This window comes from Chlamydotis macqueenii, chromosome 13 (assembly GCF_036417535.1).
Source record: "Chlamydotis macqueenii isolate bChlMac1 chromosome 13, bChlMac1.mat, whole genome shotgun sequence".
Lineage (NCBI taxonomy): Eukaryota > Metazoa > Chordata > Aves > Otidiformes > Otididae > Chlamydotis > Chlamydotis macqueenii.
In genome coordinates, this window is record NC_141568.1 from 14,135,117 (window position 1) to 14,153,896 (window position 18,780).

Below are 18,780 nucleotides of genomic sequence, written 5' to 3' on the forward strand. Positions count from 1 at the left end.
GCAGTAGGAAATGAAGCTTTGCGTTCTGCAGGCTGCAGCAAAGAGGAGTCGCTGAGCTGGGACCCTGACAACGCGAACTCCAACGTGCAGGCCTTGTGTCCCGTAGAGGTGCTTAATGTTGGTGGCAGGGAGTGGGTTGGTGCTGGATTGCCATTGGTAAAAATTGATGATTTGAAGGGAAAGCCGCTCTTCATTTTTTTTTTCCTGCTGTGTGAATTTGGGGACTGGCTAAGGCTCACACTCACAGCAACAGGAGCTTCTTGCAGAGCTGGCTCTTGCTGAGATTTGCCACTGCCCTCAGTACCTTTTAACTTGTGTGTTTGCGTCTGCTCTTTGCGTTCCCTGCTCCCATCCAGACAGAGGCAGGCTTTTAGCACTGCGCTTCCTGAGCACTCCCTGCCTTGCCCGCCTCTATGGATTCCAACCATTTTAAATGGCAGCTCCAACCTACCCTTTGCAGTTCCAGGTGTTCCTGTGCTCACAGGGACACTTTTGCCTCTGCTTTTAGCTCGGAGACTGCTTCTGAGTCACAGGACTGCAGATGCTGTATCGTGTGTGTCACACGCAGCTTTCAGATCTCGGAAACAAGTGATCTTTCTGTTCTGCAGACAGACCGCTGCTGCTAGCTGCTGCGTGCCCTCGTGAGTATGCGGTTGATCTCGCCAGTTGCTAGTGGAACAGAAATTTGAAAGTAGTGCTGAAAGTTACTAGGACCAGTTGAGAAAGGAAAGACTCATGCCTTTCTCAGCTCTGACCATTCTCTCAATCTGAGAGTATACCGTAACCAAACAGGGAATTAATCACCATAAACAGCCCTGGGAATCTGTGGACTCTGTGTTCCCCATTAATAGCTGTTCCCTGCCCTGTTCCCCAGGGTAAGAGAGCAGTTCCTGCATTTGAAGCAAGGCAGGTGCATTGCCCAGCCTACAAATACACTCACCGGTAAGGTGGTTGTGGTCAGTCTCAGAAAATGCAGGGCAGCCTTTCACAGCAGCATATTTCACAGCACCTTCTCCCAGTGCTCCCTAGCCAGCCAAGCTCATGGAGGCTGACCTGGCAGCTGGCTTCGCTCACAAGAAAACTTTCTGTGGAGCTGAGATAGGTCTAGTCATTGATATTTCCTGCTCCTGCTTTCTTTCAGGTCCATCGCATGGGCCTGTCCTGCTTTGGGTGGACTTATATCCTGAGGAGGAGTGGAGAACGATTGAAAGAAATTGGGCTTTACTGTAGTTTGTAGCTGGGATATGTGGTACTGCTATTTGGTTTATTGTTGTCTCAAATCTACCAGGCTGCTTTCGTACGCTCAGAACCACTTCCTTCATGCCCTACGTAACTTGGCAGTGCTTGTGGCCTAAGTCTTTGATTAGGCTGTCTGTAGCCCTTAGTGTTCTCGCTACTTCTGTGTGCTCCTCTGAACCCAAAATTGCACATACCTTTTTTTTTTTTTTTTTTTTTTTTGCCTTCCAGTAGCTGTGCTGCCAGTAGGGTCATTTCCTAGGATGCTTTTTGTTTGGCTGTTGTGATAGTTTCTTGCTAAGGTTCTGACACTACTTACCACTGTGCTTCTAAGCAAATGAGGGGGTTGAGCAAAAGGATCTGAGCATCCTGTGTTAAACTTAACACATTTCTTGAAAAACATGCCTTTAAAAATTCACATTGTTTTCTGCAGCAGCTTGTACCTCATTTCTGATGTCCCAGCTGCTGTTGGCCGAGAATGGTAAGATCTGGATATTAACAGCTCTGTGAAGCACAAAGTCATGTTCCAGTATTAGATAAATGCTGAATGCTTGTAACTGATCTTCCTCCTCCCTGGGACACATGGACTTGCTTCACTTCTCAAAAAACACTCAGGCAGATAGAACAGGGAGGTAGCAGATCACACTGTGACAGGCAAGACTGATGTTATCCACTAGGAAAATCTGTATAAGTAACTGAAGTGTTGGAATGAGTTGCCTGGAGAAGTTCAGAGCTCTGTTACTGAAGGTGTTTAAACCAGCCCAGACCCTTACGTCACTCTGAGAGCTGCAGCATCTTCGGAGTGGGAGGGGAGGATGGATTAGCCTCATAAGACCAGCGCAAGCACCTCTGCTTTTACTTCAACTTTTGCAAAAGCAGTTCTGTAAACTCACCCTGAATTTCCACAGTTTTGTCTCTGATTTTGTCTCTTCAGCTCCCCGAATGCTTTGCTGAAGAGTCTTGCCCAGTTCTAATAAAATGCCATTCAAAATGCTCTTTTCACATGTTTCTAACTTCAATTTTCAGGGTTTGCTCGACGCCGCCATCACAGCAGCTCTGAGAGTGATAAGGATGTTAAACGGCGACGACTAGGTATGCAGATGTTCCGGAGGCAGAGTGGTGGTGTGCTTTCCTCTGAGGAAGGACCTGTTTAACGTCTCTGCAGAAACACCCAAGAAATCAACCTCCCGCATTGAGGGAAACTTTTGTTTAGTAGCTACATAAACTCTTCATGCAACGAGTTGTAAAATATACAGGCAATAGGATCTGGCATATAACAAGAAACATCCATTTCCGTTTCAAAGATATATTAAATCTACCTGAGGAGAGGGGATGCAGATGACATAGGTTAAGGACTCCCTTGAAGTGTCATATGCCAGTAAAGCATTCAGCTGTAGATCATCCCTGTATTTGTTTGGTTGCTTTTTTTTTTACCAAATCAGGAGACATACTGACAATTTAAAACCCAGTGAAGGCTCCATAGTTTCTCTAGAACGTTAAAAACTCATATGATTTCAGCTCATCCTAAAGTAAAGAAGTAAGTGAATGGAAGAGTGATGACAAAGTCAAGTCAGGACAATTCCAGGAAAGACTGAGTAGCCTGAGCAGACCTGCAGGCTGTATAACACCAGTGTCCACATCCTTTTCTTCATCATCTGCCCTTCTTTACCCTTTTCTACCTCTGTGTTTAACCTTGCAGTCCCCACAGTCCAGTGCTGCCCAGTGCCTGGTGCAGGAACACAGGGAGCCTGCCAAAGCTGGCAGCTGCAGCTGGGCTGGACCCAGTTTTTGACTGAAAGTTTGCCTACAGCAAAGTTCTTGAGGAGGTGCTCCCAGGAGTCCAGATCTTGTCCATTGACAAAACTCAGCAAGTGAGGATAGGGTTTTTCAGAAGGTGCTGAGCACTCTTAATTATCTCCACTGTTCTCTGTTCAGCAAAGAGATGCTGATACCATCAGGGATCTCAAATTCTCCAACCAAGAGATGTCTGTTCCAAGGGGCAGATAGCTGAGCAAGGATGGCACAAGGCCAGCATGGGTGAACAGGGAATTATATGCATAATACACTGGTACCTGATTCTCATCTTAAAGAGATATTAAGATTTAGTTTTTATATAAAACAGTTTCACATTTTCCCTTAATTTTCTTCTTCTTTGGTCCCTGTGCAAAAATAGGAAAAACTACAGGTTGTTTTCATGTGTTCAAAATTTGTCGTCTCTGCCTAGCTCTGTGGAGCAGACTCTGATCAGCACTATTGTTTCTCTGTGTTTAAGTAGTAGTATTTTGGATTTTTTCACAGCTCAGAACTTTTTTATCCTCGTACTCACTCTGTCATCTTCTCTCTCAGATTTAGCTGAAAAATACCGGCATCTCCTCATCAATTCTATCCACCAGAGATATGGAAGCAGGAGAGCAGCAGGAGCAGCAGCACAGGAACAAACACAGCCACTGGCTTTCAACCAGGCTTTTGTCAACCTTGTCATTCGGCAAAGCAAAGCCTCCCGCTTAAAAGAGAAAACAGATAAACCCCGAGAGGATGTGGCAAGTGCTCCTGAACTGGATGATTGTGTGGATACAGCTGTGAAAGTGTCGGATCTGTTTCATAGTGTGGTCCCATCAGGCACAACAAAGGTGATCTTTTTGTTTGGTAAACCTGGTACAGGCAAGACCATGCTAATGCGCAGGATTTGTCAGAAATGGGCAGAAGGTGTCCTACCTCAGTATCACTTCACTTTCCTGTTTGAGTTTCGGCAGCTCAATTTATTGAAAAGAAAATTGACTTTGAAGGAGCTTTTGTTTGACCTGTTCCTTCAGCCAGAAGACAGCTCTGATGCAGTGTTACAGTACCTCCTGGAAAATGCCTGCCATACGCTGATCATCTTTGATGGGCTGGATGAGTTTGCAGCAAACATGGACATGTCATTCTCTTCTAAGAGAAGGCCAAGTCTTGCCTCCCGTATGTCCATATCTGAGCTCCTTGCAGACCTCTGCCATGGGAAGCTCCTGCCTGGCTGCACAGTGTTGGTAACCAGCCGACCTAAGAGAGTACCTGACTTCTTATTAAACACAGTAGGTCTGCTAGCAGAAATTTGGGGATTTGACCATGAGAAGGTTGAGGAATACATCAGCCACTATTTTCACCAGCATTCGTTCAAAGAGCAAGCCATTGCTCACCTGAAGAACAACGCCAAGGTCCACAGCATGTGCCTCGTCCCTGCTCTGTGTCATGTTGTGTGCATCTGTTTGGAGTATTTGCTCCTTAAACATCAGATGAACATGGAGCTTCCTCAGACTATGACGCAGTTTTATATCAAAATGCTTCTCATCTTCATAAACAAACAGCAGGGAGAGTGTGCAGGTGGCGAGGTGACTCAGCTGAACTCTAACAGGAAGGCCATTTTGGGTCTGTGTGATCTTGCACTAAAAGGCCTGGAAGATAAGAAGCTTGTATTTTATGTTGGTGATATTCCAGACCACGTGAAGGAATTTGCTTCCTTGCATGGATTACTGACTGTCTTTGAGGTGAAAACAAGTGGCACTTGCCCAGAGGCTGGCTATGCCTTTGTGCACTTGAGCTTGCAGGAGTTTTTTGCAGCACTGTGTCTCATGGTAAGTAAGAAGGTGGACAAGAAGTACCTGAAGAAGAAGTTCTCTTTGAAGTCAAAGTGGACTTTAAAGAATGAGGCAAAGACCGAGTTAATGGAGAGTTTTCACATTTTTCTCTCAGGCTTGTCATCAAAAGAATGTAGGACATTTCTCATGCTGCTAGCTGAAAAAGATGAAGCTTGGGTACAGGATAAGCAGGACACCATCCTGCAGTCTCTCAAGAAACTAGCAGCCACTCATCTGACAGGGCCTAAGGTCATTGAGCTCTGCCACTGCACGTTTGAAACGCAAGACCTCAAAGTAGCCCAGCTCATCAGCAGCCTGCTGAATTTCAAGTACGAGTTTAAAAACTTTAGACTGACACCTCTGGACATGTCGGCTTTGGTTTTTGTCATAAACTCGGGCCAAGATTTGATTCATTTGGATTTTGCAGGATGTCTCATAGACATTGACTGTTTGGAGGTTCTGGCCGGCTGTAGAAACGTAGAGAACTTGAGGTAAACACACTGAGTGCTACGGGCTGGTGGGAGGAGAGAAGGGCTAAGGGACTGGAAGGGCAACCCTCGCATTTCTGTTTTAGAAGGGAGGGAAAGGAGATGTGAGAAATTCTAATCTGAATAGCATAACTTTGATACCAAAGAAATTTATGAAATAATAGATTTATGAGTGACTGAAGGATATTAAGGTGATAAATCCATTCTGGCTGGGTTTTTTTTTTTGTTTCTTTGTTTTGACTAAAACAATCAAACAGCAGGGTGGTTAGTCTATTATGTAAGAGAGAAAATGATAGGTATTTCTTGACACTATGAAGGCAGGGTGAATCCTTCAAGCAAATGAGAAAATTGTGGTCTAAGTGAAATCACCATAAACCAGATGAACTGGAGATGACAACTGCACTTTAAGGTGCTCTCTATCAGTGCTTTGCTGTAATGCTGGAAGGACATTTCCAGGAGGATCTCTTTGGGTCCTGCTGTGGGGTGGATCTCGTTCTCTATTTTTATGAATGACTCAGAGGAATATGTGTAGAATTTGCTCGTGTGGAAGAAGATGGGAAGCGGCCAGGGTGAGAATTACCTTGACCTGCAGGGAATGATGTCGTCTGCTGTGAAGCAGAGGAGCATAAACAGAGATGTGAAAACTGCTATACCTGGATATTCATATAATTGTAAAAAAGACAGTAATTGATTGTTCTCTGCCTCCATTAAGAAGAACTGGAGTACCATTTAACTGACTGTGAGGAAAGCTTTCTGATGATACATCCTAACTCTAAATTGCTCATGCAGGCACAGGGCAGTGCACAGAGTCCTCTGCTTTCAAAGAGCAGATTAGGCAGATGCCCAGGGATGATCAGGCTGTTCCTTTGCATTAGGAGAATGGAACAGAGGATTTTGGGGAGTTCTTCCTCAGCTCATACACACTCAATTCCGTGCCTGATTTCATTTATGGTCAACAGGATACGAGCACTCTGAGTACTGTCTTTTGGAAGGGCAGGCAAAGGACAGTGGGACTCCAAGCATCTCAGCTGCATGTTGCTTGTACAGAACCTGTCTGAAGAAGCAGCATCTCCTCAGGCGTGTTCCTAAGGACCGTGGGCCATGTCCATTATGCCACTGCACCTCTGCAGCTTGTTCCTGACTCCCTTTGGTTTAGGGGAAGGTGCTAGAGGCACTTAGGGTGACTGGGCCTACGTGAATTTCTGCTCTCATAGCCCCCAAATACGCTGTGGGAATCATGCAACCCTGGAGGCTTTGTACCAATACATCCCGTAACCAGTGCATCCTACAGCTGATTCAAAGGAGAGCTTGTGTGCCTGAAATCTTACCTGTTTGTCTGTTTGTTTTTTCCAACACTACCAGTTCCTTCTATAAAAGAGGTGTTTTCCCTAAAAATCTTCTCTTTTATATTTTGGACAACTCTGGCTACTCTGCCACTGAAATTTAAAGTATCTGGCCTGAAATCAACCCTCTCATAGCTCAGAGGCTCATTGCACAGGAGCTGTTAGACATTCTCTGTCTGCATGAGTTTGATTTGCCCCTCTGTGACCTCCCTTGGCTCCAGGGTCCTGACTCTGGTGGGACATGCGATAGGGCTGACTCTTCATCTGTGGCAGCACTTACACACGGTGTCACTGTACCTAAAGGCAGAAGTATTGAGGTATTTGCAGTTGATGTGCAAATTTTATATTTTGGGTTTTAAAACAGATGTGTGAAAAGATAAAATGCTGCAAAAAAAAAAGTGTGATGCAATGGCTGTTAAGAAAAAAATTCAACATTTCTTAAAAAAATCATGCTTTAACCTGCTCTGTGGGCTAGCTTATTTTGGTTTTTATTGTGTTTGTGTTTTCCCCTTTTCTTCATGTTTTAGCTTTCGAAGTAGGAGATGTGGCAATGACTTTGCTGCTGCTCTTTCAAAGACCTTACGAGGAATGGGGAGCTTGAAGAAACTAGAGTAAGTCTTTGCTTTTGTAAAGTCAAAGCCGCCTCCCTCTGTACCCACCCTCTGTTTCTATCTTTCAGATAGTTGCAGGCGGCGGAGTCAGGCCACCTCCTCTCTGCATGGGTGTGCTGGGAGCGTGGTGCAGGCACACATCTGGGACGGGCTTGCCATGCACTGCACAGGGTGCTCATCCTCCCTCTGCTTGCTTTGAATCATTCTTTCTTTTTCCAGGTTGACAGGCGGGAGCATCACAGCCGAGGGGATGACTAACTTGGTCCAGGCTTCATCACAGTGCCTCCAGCTTGAGGAAATAAAGTGAGTGTGTTGTGGCAGCGACCCTCAGATCAGCCACTCGTTGCCCTGGGGCGTGGGGTACTCATGAGAGCGAATCTGTGTGCAGCTTGCAGGACAATCGGATACGGGGTCCAGAGGTGAAAAGGTTGATGGACCTGTTTTCCAGAATGGAAAAGCTGAAGAAAATAGAGTGAGTAAAAATTTCTTAAACCTGTTAAAAATGGTAGCCACTATGAAACCAAACATAGCATCAGAGAGAGTTTAAATCCTCATCAGAGCAGAGTTTTTAGATGTCTCTGTAAGGGGTGACACTTGCTTTTAGAGATGCCACTGGGACATGTGGGGCACTAAGCTGGGACACAGACATTTCAGTGCAAGCAGGGCTGTGTTGGAGGCCTGGATCATTTTGCAATAGACTAAACCTCACAGTTCTTACTGAGATGTTTTAAAATAATCTTAAGGGAGTTCTGGCAAGGATCTTTGAAGATCATTGGTCCAACCTCCCTGCCAGGGGCAGAGACACCTTCCACTACACCAGGTCACTCAAAGCCCCATCCAACCTGGCCTGGAACGTTTCCAGGGATGGGGCACCCACAGTGTCTCTGGGCAACCTGTGCCACTGCCTCACCGCCCTCACAGGGAATAATTTCTTCCTTATGTCTAATCTAAACCTACCGTCTTCCAGTTTAAAGCCATTAATGGATGATTTCTTTGAGACTCAGAGGAATGGTGCCCTCTGGCCCTGAGAACAAGCAGAGGATTTGTAGAAGCAAGACCTTATATATCATATTTAATGAGATCCAACAAGTAAAGAAAGAGAATAAATGTGCAATTAAAGAATAAATCCTCAAAGATTGCTAGTTTTGTGTCTTCAAGGGTGTTTTAATTGTGAGGATTTAGACCACACTATTTTAATACACCATACTTAGATTTGTTATAGCAAGAGTTTAACTGCATTGTGGGTCTGTTGTGTAGCTGTACAGGTATAAATTGCATTACCTATGTAACCCAAAAACGGTTAGTGAGTCTTCTGTTGCACACAGAGGAGGCATCTCTGGTTCTAAATTCATAGGAGCTATAGTTTGCAGAGAAGACCTATGATCTGATAATGCTTTTATTGGATCCTTGATGCAAAATTGTGAAGTTTTTGAGAAACCTGCTAACTAAAAGAATGTGTGCTTCAGGGTGTTTGGGTGCAGAGCAGAGGGTATTTGCATAAGGAAAGACTGTGCTGTTGGGTCCAGCAGCTGAGGTTGTGTTCTTCTTCACGTTCACAGTCTGAGCAACAACAGTCTTTCCCTGAATGATATTCTCATTTTGGCCAAGGAAGTCATCGCGTGTCAAAATGCTACTGAACTCTGTGTCAGGTACATGGGAGCTGTTACAAAAGCAAATATGTTGTTTCTTTAGATGCTGACTTTTGAAATGGACAGTGTTTTACAGTTTAATTGTTGGCCAATCAAACTCAACAAAAATTAGTTTTACTCCTTTTTGTTTTCTGTTTGAAACAAAATTTGAATTCATCATATTATGGACTTCCTCTTTTTATTTTTTAATAGGTCATTTTATTCTTGGTCTGTAAATTTATTTGCAAGGTGTAATATTTCTTTTATATAACAGAATTTAAACTTGCTTTTAAGCTCTGCAATACAGCAACTGGGAAATTCTTTACCAGCTAGCATGTATTTGCTATAAATCAGCTAAGTTTACTGAAAAAGTGTGGATTTAAGTGGCTCTGTCTCTACGTCCCTTTAAATTGCAGGTTTTAGTATTTTCATAGACCCAGGATGACAGAGAAAGGGTGGAATTTTTAAATCCTAGCTTTTATGGTTATCTTATGTTGTAAGTTTAACAGGCCAAAATAGTCTTTGGTGTAACTCAAGGGAAGTCAAATTGCATACAGCTTTTTCCTATTTTTCTTGCTGGAATTGAGTTTCTACTGAACCTCTTTCCAACAAACTGCTAGTTTTGCAAAAACAAAAAATCCCAGCCCAGTGGTCTTAACCGTGTTTCTCTCTTGTCTGTAGTGCAGCCGCAGTTCAACGTGCAGGGTGTCCTGCTGCCCTCTTGCAGCGTGGCTGCTTGATTGCTCACCCGTGGCAATGTGCTGGCGTGGCAAATGTCAAGGACCTCTTTAGCATCCAGGAAACAGCTTTGGTCCTCACTGAGCAGCCCTACTAAAGAAATAGCATCCTTCCTCCTGTGCGCTAACATTGGCTTGGATCTCTTTTTCAGGAGGGACACTGTGATTATGTGTTTTTCTGGTCCATCTGGGAGAGTCTCAAGGTGAGAAACTGCACTTAAAGTTACACTATATTCACAGATGTGCTGATTCAAACCATCAGCTTATTGTCACTATAAACCCCTCCAGCAACAGAACTGTCCTCTGCCCTTGCATCTGGTGGAGCTGGATCCTCCTGAGCAAGGAGAAAGGAAACCGAAATAGCTGGTCTTTGCACAAACCTGCCAGCCAGTTCCACAAAGGCAACACCTTAGTGCCTGTGTAAGCTTGAAGTACCACGTTTCTATTGCTGAAAAGCAGTTGAATGTGAGGATAAATGAAGGAAAATACTTTGTTCCTTCTCTGGCTGGCTCCTGTGTTCTCCCTGCTTCTGTGTACTTTTGAGGGAAGGGTGGATTTGACCATAATTAGAAACTACAAAACAATCTCTTGTTCCCTAATAGGGAACTCACTTTGCCCTTTGTTGTGCAGTCCTGGAGGGACCTCGCAATATTGTGTTTGCACGTGTAAACTGGCTCAGCCTGGCCCTCAGTCAGCTAGAGATTGCTCCTGTTCAGATGCCTGAACAGTCATCTTGTGCTGTTGTAGGCAGCTCGGCGTAGGTGGGTATGTTTATCCCTTCCTTTGGTGGCACAATCCCACATGGAGGCAAAACATCCTGCATCTTAGTAGTGCCTTTGAATTGGGGCTTGGTTATCAAGTTGTTTCAAATATACAATGAAATCCCATGTGGACGCCCCCTGTGCTCCCATCTCCTGATGGAGCTCTTCTGGCTCTTGAACACTTAACCTTGCATGGAATGGTTGGACAGAACACAGACCTTGTGGTTTCTTCCAGAAAAATACTAACCAGCACCCAAGTCATCAGATATTTTGTGAAGGCATATTAAAGGCTAAATATTTTGCTTGTTTGCAGATCTTTGGATTTGAAACGGGAAAAGAGTAAGGACCATGTAATTCCAACAAGACGTGTGAAGTTATGGTAAGAAAAGGCATTGAAATTCCTGCTGGTAAATGTGATTTGCAGGTGACAGGTACTACAGAAGGACAAGAATGGCAGCTGTGTTGGTCCTTGAGGACAGAGGGTATTTTCACATATGAAAAAGTTTGAAATAAACCTGAATCAGTAAATAAAAATAACAATAGAAATGCCTATCTGGCCCAGCCAGTGGCTTTATTTCTTGTGTATTGGGCTCTACAACCCCGGAGAGACAGACTTCCCTTGGTAATCCCCATCTTGCCATATGTTCTTATGGCTACCAAAGGCATGAGCAATCTAGTTTTCTTTCTTGCCTGGGCTCCAAAAAGGAGTAGTGGCTTTCGCAAAACAGGAGAACTCCGACATGTTACCTGAGCATGCCAAAGCTGGGAAATGGCCCTCACTTCCCTCCTCCTCTTGCCCTTGCTACTCTGCACAACAGGAACAGTTACATCCATCCCCTTCTCGTGGATGGCAGTGCCAGGCAGCCCTCACGCAGGGCGTTGCACTTGCACAGCACTCTGCAAGTGTGTCCCTCAGCACTCCTTTCACAGTACCAGCTGCAGAGGGACAGAGTAATATGCCCAGGTTTGTATGGCAGAGCGGAGAGTAAAACCTCCCTCTTCTGAGACTGTTTCCGTGTGCCCCGTTTGGAAAGAGACACCAGAAATGCCTGGGTCCCACTGTCCTCTCACTGCTCATTAACTCTTCCTCTTCACAGCTTGCAGGATTGCAGCCTGGCTTCCCAACATGCAAAGCAGATCGTTGCCATTCTCCAGAGCTGTCCCTGTCTCTCCGAAGTGGAGTAAGTGCCTTCTTTCCTTACGGTTGTGTGGCTGCAGGCGGGTGACAGGGAGCAGGGGATGTTGCATGTACAGGGCAGTGAATCATGGGGCCTGTCCCCAAGGAGGGGCCCCTGCACTCTGTGTTATGTCTGGTGGGATCCTAGTTAGGGATTTTTGGTGCAGTTCAGCAGGAGACTAATGCTGACCAGCCTTTGATTCCTGTGATAACTGCAGCCTCTGGCTCCCTGAGTCTGTAACCAGAGATGCCAGTGACCTGGCAGACCCTGCTAACGAAGAAGTGCTGCAGGCAGTGTGGAGTGTCCCAGAGGCACAGCTCCTCCAGCAAATCTCTGAGCCAGTAAAGGGACACAGAACTCCTCCTGAGTTTTCCCTTTTGCCTTCTAAAGCCATCCAGCTCTTGGGAGAAGTGAGCAGAGGAAGGGAAGAGATCCACTTCATTAGCTGCACATTGCAATGAGTATCATCTCTACCTTTCCTCATTTGCCTATGTATGAAGACACCTGAACTGGGCTGTAAAGCTCTCCTTCTAGCCTGTCTGTCCTGGAAAATGCAGGAATATCTATTGCAAGACAGTTCAGTCCAGATTGTATCTTGTATTTAGCTACATCTCAAACTCCAGTTTTCTGGCTCACTTGATTTGAATTGGCATTTGGAGATCTTTGTCATCCAGTGTTTTCAGCCTTCCTTTTTGTCTTCCAGGAGGACAGTAAATACTCACTCATTGTTTTATTGTTTTGTACTTGCACATAGTTTTTTTTTTTTCTTAGAGTGAGATATTTTGGGGGCTAAAGCATCAGTCATGTTGTCCTAGGATTAAAACTTTTTGAAATTGCTTCATGCAGAGATAAGCAGGTAAGATTGATCTGTCACAGAAGAGTGGTTTGGGCAAAAAAGCAATTGTAGGAAAGGGAAAACAAGCAGATCTTGAGGGCTTTTTTTTTTTGTTAATACTGTTCAAAACAGTCCCCGCTAACTGGAAAATGCCTCAGTTTATCAGGTAACAAGCTTGGAGATGAAGGCTGCAGTTGTCTGCTGGAAAGCCTCCCTTGGATATCAATTTTGAAGCAGCTAGAGTAAGTGTTGCCTTGTAAAAACCAAATTGCCCTCTTTTCTTGAACCTGGCAAGGACCGTACAGAGATGCTGAGCAGGGATCCAGGAGGCAAAGGCCTCGCTGGACCAGTGCTACAGAAGCAGCTCTGAGCACTCTTAAGGAAGGATGAGACTCAGCCCATGAGACTGTTCAGGCTGAAGTCGGTCGTGTGCTGAATGCATCACACAAACTAGTCTAAACGCATCTGAAGTGCCCTTTCATTAAAAGCCCTTTCTCAGGAGTAGTGGTCCTGAGTGTTTTCCACCATCCCACTTCTGAAGGGAAACGTGTTCAAGCGTGCAGCACACTGGTGACTGCTTCCACTAGGAGAGTCCCGTGTGATTTCAGTGACCAGCTAATTGCCTTTTTTATCTTCTTAGTCTCAGTCAAAACTGCCTCTCTGTTAATGGCATTTGCAGTCTGTTGAAGTCAGTAAATACCTGCCAGAAGATGATGGAGGTACAAGTCAGGTATGTAGGTCTTGCATCATTCCTGTGGTTAATCCCAACATACAAGTCTGGGAGTTAGGTTCTGAGGTTTTTTTTGAGTCACCTCAGAAGTGGGGTGAGTGAAGAACATGTCCAAAGATGATTACTAACACTGACACTTGGTAATACGTTGCTGTAAGCTGATTTCATCTGAGCCATCAATCAGAATTTGAGAAGGTACAGAACTGTGTGTCCTTTCATGCACGGGGGTGGTTTTAGATTCTTTCCTGCTCTCTGCCCTGGGAAGTTTTGGGGAGAGAGTCTCTGTGGAGTATGAGAACTGGTGACATCTCCTGGAGTGGAGCTGGAAGTTCTCTCCTATTACTTTTCCTTGGAGTTCAAGTGTAACAATTTTGTCTGCACTTTCTCTAACGGTTCAGAGAAACTGGGTCATCTGATATGGCATAGCTTGATCCAAACAGGATTTAAATCTAATGGAGATTATTTTTTGCTTGCTTTGGGAGTGTTTTAAGTGATTGGCATCACCAAAGAGTTTTACAGAGCAAGATCAAGCATTCTTAAAACAAGAAGTCCTGTAAATATCCAAAATGTGACATTGATTGATTCCTTCTCTTCTTCGCAGCCTTTTTCATGAGACGGCAGTCCTGAGGTTTACAGAAGACAGAGCGTTTGCTCCCCTTCCTCCTAGGTAGAGTGTGTGTGCACAAATGGTGTTTCCCAGCATCTCATTTAGTTCTCACATCCTGTTTAGGTACCAAGGGTAACACTTCATCTCACAGCAATTCTTGCCCCATCTCCCCTCTCAGTCTAAATGTAGTTCCTTGCTTTCTTAGCCACTTTGGAAGTTGTCCACTGCCTTCTATAGTGCTTGATTACGTTTTATGTCTCTAGGGCACATTGCAACCCACAGCATCCTATGCAAACAGACTGTTTAATGATAACTGCACTATTTGATAATAGTGAACAGTAAAAAAAAAAAACAAATGAACCCCACACCTCCAAACGAAAACATTCACAGATCCCTGCATCTTTAAAACCATCTGGTTCATTACACTATGCATGCTGGGTCATGGTAGTTTTAAATCAAAATAAATATGAACTTTTATTTTTTCCCCTCAGAAAATCAGGGGTGAAATGAACTCAACCCAAATGTTTTGTTTGAGAAATGGCTTCCTGTTGCTCCTGGAGCTGTAGGTTCATTAGTTTATGCCCTTATTCTCCATGGACTGAGCCCACTGTAAAATGGGATTTCTCATGGTATACCTGCATCCCACCTCTTAGCTGGGGAGGAACAGCAGTGCTATCATGGGGTGCAACCTAGCTGTTGTGGCTATGCTTGAAAGAGAGTGCCAGCCCGAGACACATGTTCTGTGACTCCTTTAAGGCACCAGGTAACATTTCAAACTCAGGTATTTTAGGATTTGGATGTTCTGTTTCTTTATGAATAGTCAGGTTGTTTTTTTTGGTTTTTTTTTTTTTGCACAGATGTGGACTCCTCGCAGAACATGTTTAGGCAAAAGCTGAATTCTCCATCAAACTGTAGCTTAGATGAAAAATATATCTTTTCACCTTCTCCCCAGTTGCCTACATGCTCAAGCATTTGGTTAATCACTGAAAGAAAGAAGAGCTTGCTATTGGCAAGATACGGGTGTGAGCTAGAGCCAGGGTAGCCCCACGGACCTGCCAAATTGCTCAAGCCTGAGTGTTTTACCCTTGTCTGGTTTTGTCCTCACTTACTAGGGAAGAGCCTGTGTTCCCTACTGATGACCATCAATATGGGGAGGAAAACCAGACACCTACTGCTTCAAAAAAAATAAGGTACGATAGCAAATTTTCTTTGTATTTCATGCATGTCCTATCTCTGGATCCTGTAGCTGATGTAACCTACATCTTCAAGGTGAATCACAGGAGAGCTGGTAAAGGCCCCTTCAGACAGTCATTTGTCACTGTGTTCACAGTCCCAGCCTGCAGCACTAGAAGCTCTGTGGGTAGTGTCTGTGGTCTTCTACAGGAGTTAAAACAGACTGTGGGTTGTGTACCTTATTCACAGGGTTGGTGTGGTGATGGTATGGTTACTACGTTGGCTTCCGTGTAGGAGCTGGAGGAGCTGGTGGTGACAGAGCTTGTGATGTTGGAGGGGGTTCTCTGCTGATATTTGGAGAAGCACGTCCTAAGCTGTGCCCGTGTTCAGATGCACATCAAATCCTGCTCTTAGTCCAGCACAGAGTGTGCCTGTCTGTTTTGTAGGCTGCAGTGAGGAAGGAAGAAGTTGTGCCTAAAACCTTCTAACCAGGGTGGGGGCGGGACAGGACCTAGTTCTTTGTTGCACCACAAGTTTTCATTACCTTGTCTCTTTATTCTTTGTTTGCAGACAAGAACTGAAAGTACAGATTATCAGTTGTTGCAGAAAAGAAAAAGCAAGATATTTCAAGGGGATGTTTAATTTAATTATTATGTCCTTGTTTATTCTCTATTTTTCTGAAGGAGCGAAGGTTGCAATTCTGCAGACCTGGACTATTGATTTTTCTTTCCCCCTAGACTGACAGACAGTCGTTTTCAAGGCAGTGACCTGGAGAAGCTGTGTGCAGTCCTGAAGGAATGTAGCAGCATCTCCGAGCTGGAGTGAGTCCTTCTTAACTCTTATGGTCTTTATCTGCAGTTCTTTGGGATATTGAAAAAATACCATTTGTTTGCTCTGCATAGTCAATAGCTAGAGAAATGAAATGGTGTCATCAAGGACTTTTTAAATTTGTTCTGCATTGCATTGTTCTGTACTACCAACTGAGGGCTGGCTATTCCTTTAGGCCTGGCAGCCTATGAAAGAGATTTTTAGCCTTTGCTCTTCTTAAGCACTCATGTCCCTTCATCTCACAGGGGCCATAGCCCATTGTAATCCTTAGTCTCTAATATCCTTCTCCAGGACTAACCCGTGGCTCCTCTGTTGGGCCTGTCCAGGCTGATCGTTTCTCAAAGCTGGTTGATCGTTTCTGGTCCCTGGTAACTCCATTAAGAAGCACTGTCAGTCCAGAGGTGTCACTTGTGGACAAGAGAAAAGGATGAGCCCTGAGCTAGGTTTCTGGCTGTTGTATGTTTCTGGTTTCCACATAGGCTTTAGTTGTCAGTGGAGAGGGGCAGTGCGTATGTTGTTTGGATTAGAGTGCCCGTGTTCTGCTTTCAGAGCTCTTGTTACTAAGAGCTAGTTGTGCCTATTGGTTTTTTTCCCTATGATAAGTAAATGCCTTTCTTTAAATCCTAGCCTATCGAATAATCATCTGGGAGACGAGGGACTTCTGCAGCTGTTTCAGTTCCTCCCAAATTTGAAAATGTTACGTTCTCTCAAGTGAGTAGCTCCTGTTTCCCTTACTCATGGATGGGTTTTTATGGAAGTATTGGTTGTGGAAGCACAGTTCACATTTGGGATGGGCTTTTCAGGATCAGGTGCAGTTACATTCTGAGTCTGTTGAGGGTAGGTCCCCTGTGCTGTCTGGTCTGTCCCCACCTCTAGCGCAGAACAGAATGACTCCATCTGAAGCTTGATTGAGATCAGTGCCCAGGAGCCTCCGTACTCAGTCCTTCACGAAGGAGACAGGTGATCCGGTGTGCAGGTGTGGCATCTGGTTTCTAAAACACACTGAAGTCTTTAGCGAGCCACTGAATTTTTCCTCTCCTGGTTGCTCATCAAGGAAAGTGGTCCTTCCTCTCCTGAATTGGGGACCTTTGGAAGATAAATTTTGGGGAGCTCCAGCTTCGACAATGGTGTCTGAATTCAGCTGCAATGGTGGCCTGTGTTTATCTGGGTATTTTACCTGGCACTCCCATTGCAAGTGCACTGTACAGGACTGTGGCTTAAGGAGTATAGCACCATTCTGCTTTATTGAAAGAGATATTTATTGTTCCTACTTGATTAATTGAACTGTTCTCAAGCCAAAACTGTTCCAGTCACTGACAGTCTGCAGCTTTTCTTCACATCAGTGCAGTGAAACACACTGCTGTTATTTATCTGAGCTTTTTCCCCAGCATCAAGCACACTGCCCATGGTCATACTAGATACTGTGATAGACCTGAGCACGATCTTAGTATGAGTTTTGTACTGCTTCAACTGCACTTACAGCCAAAGAGTTGTTTTTGCCTTGCATTGGTGTCCTGAAATACAAGGAATTCCATTTAACCATAAGACATACCCATTGTGTGGTGAGGACAGTCAATCACTAGAACAGGTTGCTTAGAGAGATTGTGGATTCTCCATCTTTGGAGATATTCAAAACGCAGCTGGACAATGTCTTGAGCAGTCTGCTCTATTTGACCTTGCTCTGAGCAGGAGTTGGACTAGATAATCTCCAGAGGTCCTCAATTATTCTATAATTCTCTGAACTCTAAAAGTGAGGGATGAATTTAAAAAATACTGTCGTGGAGTGAGTGGTGTTTGCAGAACTGTAGTTGGAAACACAGGCAGAAGGTGACAAAGAAGCAGTCTCTGAGTGTTGGACAAGGATCACTATTATCTGGTCACAAAGTGTAAATTGCTAGTTGTTGTGCTTGCAGCAGCTCATTTTGCTCCTTCTTCCTGTAGGCTTAACGACAACCAGATCTCCCTGAATTCGGTGTTTTTCTTAGCTCAGTCCTTGTCTACACTGGAACACATTAAAATAATGAAACTCAGGTATGACCAGAGATACTTTTCCTATTTTTTTGCTATGTAAGGCGTCAAGCTCTGTTTTTTTTTTTTTTTTTGGAGCGATACTGCAGCATGTGTCTTCAAACTCCAAAGTAATTATGTTCTTTCCTGGTTACAGCTTAGGACACACGCAGGTGGTTCATCTAACCTTTTGGGAAAGAATCAGGTAAAATCATAATCACTGATCTGTCTAAGTCTTTCAAACTTGTCCTTATGAGATCTTATATAGGTGGTGATGTGTGAGTCCCTGAGGTGTACCAGTTAAAGAGCCATTTGGCTCCAAACTCCAGTCAGGGCAGTGGAAGCAGAGTGAGATATTTCATGGCTGATTGATTGACAGTGCCTTGAGGGTATGGAGCAGGTGGCAATGTCCCACTACTGAAGGGGTGCAGTCATCTCCCTCTTGGGCAGAGGCATAGCAAATGCCCAAAGTGCTGAGTGGTTGCAGAGCTGTCTGCAGGCCAGAAGAGGGACGATGTTTGTTCTGGCGATGACATGAACCTAATTCTGGCAGATGGAGAAGGAAGACAGACTGGAACGTGAGGCCACTGCCACCACCTCGCCCCCTTCCCCAGCAGCAGGGTGGGGAGTCAGCTACACAGGAGCAGTAACATCAGTACAACTGATGGGGTAAACTGTTCTTTCCCCAGGACCAGAAGTACCAGCAGACGGAGAAGCCGTTTCCTAGCGGATCCCAAGTACGAAGCAAAAGGACTGTGCTTTCGGTATGGCAGCCCCAGCTTCCTCTTGTCACCCAGGAGTGTAGGGAGAGATGGCTGTGGGGGTCTGTGTCGGTAACGTAATGTATGGAACAGACCCATCACCCTCCAGCTGTGTCTCCTCAGAGAGCTGTCCTGTGCCCTGTGTGCCTTCAGGGCCAGACTCAGCTCTCTTTGAAAGCAGATGTTTCTTTCCTCTGCTTGATTCCCATCATGACTGATTCCACAAGAGACACCTCTGGAAAGGGT

At 44.8% G+C, this 18,780-nt stretch overlaps 1 protein-coding gene across 1 annotated transcript in view; it reads left to right on the forward strand.

The window, feature by feature from the left end:
• The window catches only part of NLRC5 (NLR family CARD domain containing 5), a 47,180-nt gene that overhangs the window by 7,634 nt on the left and 20,766 nt on the right, over positions 1–18,780 (forward strand). The window contains exons 5-22 of the mRNA XM_086758492.1: positions 2,263–2,328; positions 3,583–5,338; positions 7,206–7,289; positions 7,509–7,592; positions 7,678–7,761; positions 8,849–8,938; positions 9,807–9,857; positions 10,729–10,794; positions 11,513–11,596; positions 12,587–12,670; positions 13,069–13,158; positions 13,760–13,825; positions 14,878–14,955; positions 15,676–15,759; positions 16,394–16,477; positions 17,708–17,797; positions 17,931–17,978; positions 18,463–18,537. Coding sequence (XP_086614618.1) covers positions 2,263–2,328; positions 3,583–5,338; positions 7,206–7,289; positions 7,509–7,592; positions 7,678–7,761; positions 8,849–8,938; positions 9,807–9,857; positions 10,729–10,794; positions 11,513–11,596; positions 12,587–12,670; positions 13,069–13,158; positions 13,760–13,825; positions 14,878–14,955; positions 15,676–15,759; positions 16,394–16,477; positions 17,708–17,797; positions 17,931–17,978; positions 18,463–18,537 — 3,064 coding nt within the window. The remainder of the gene's footprint in view (positions 1–2,262; positions 2,329–3,582; positions 5,339–7,205; positions 7,290–7,508; positions 7,593–7,677; positions 7,762–8,848; positions 8,939–9,806; positions 9,858–10,728; positions 10,795–11,512; positions 11,597–12,586; positions 12,671–13,068; positions 13,159–13,759; positions 13,826–14,877; positions 14,956–15,675; positions 15,760–16,393; positions 16,478–17,707; positions 17,798–17,930; positions 17,979–18,462; positions 18,538–18,780) is intronic.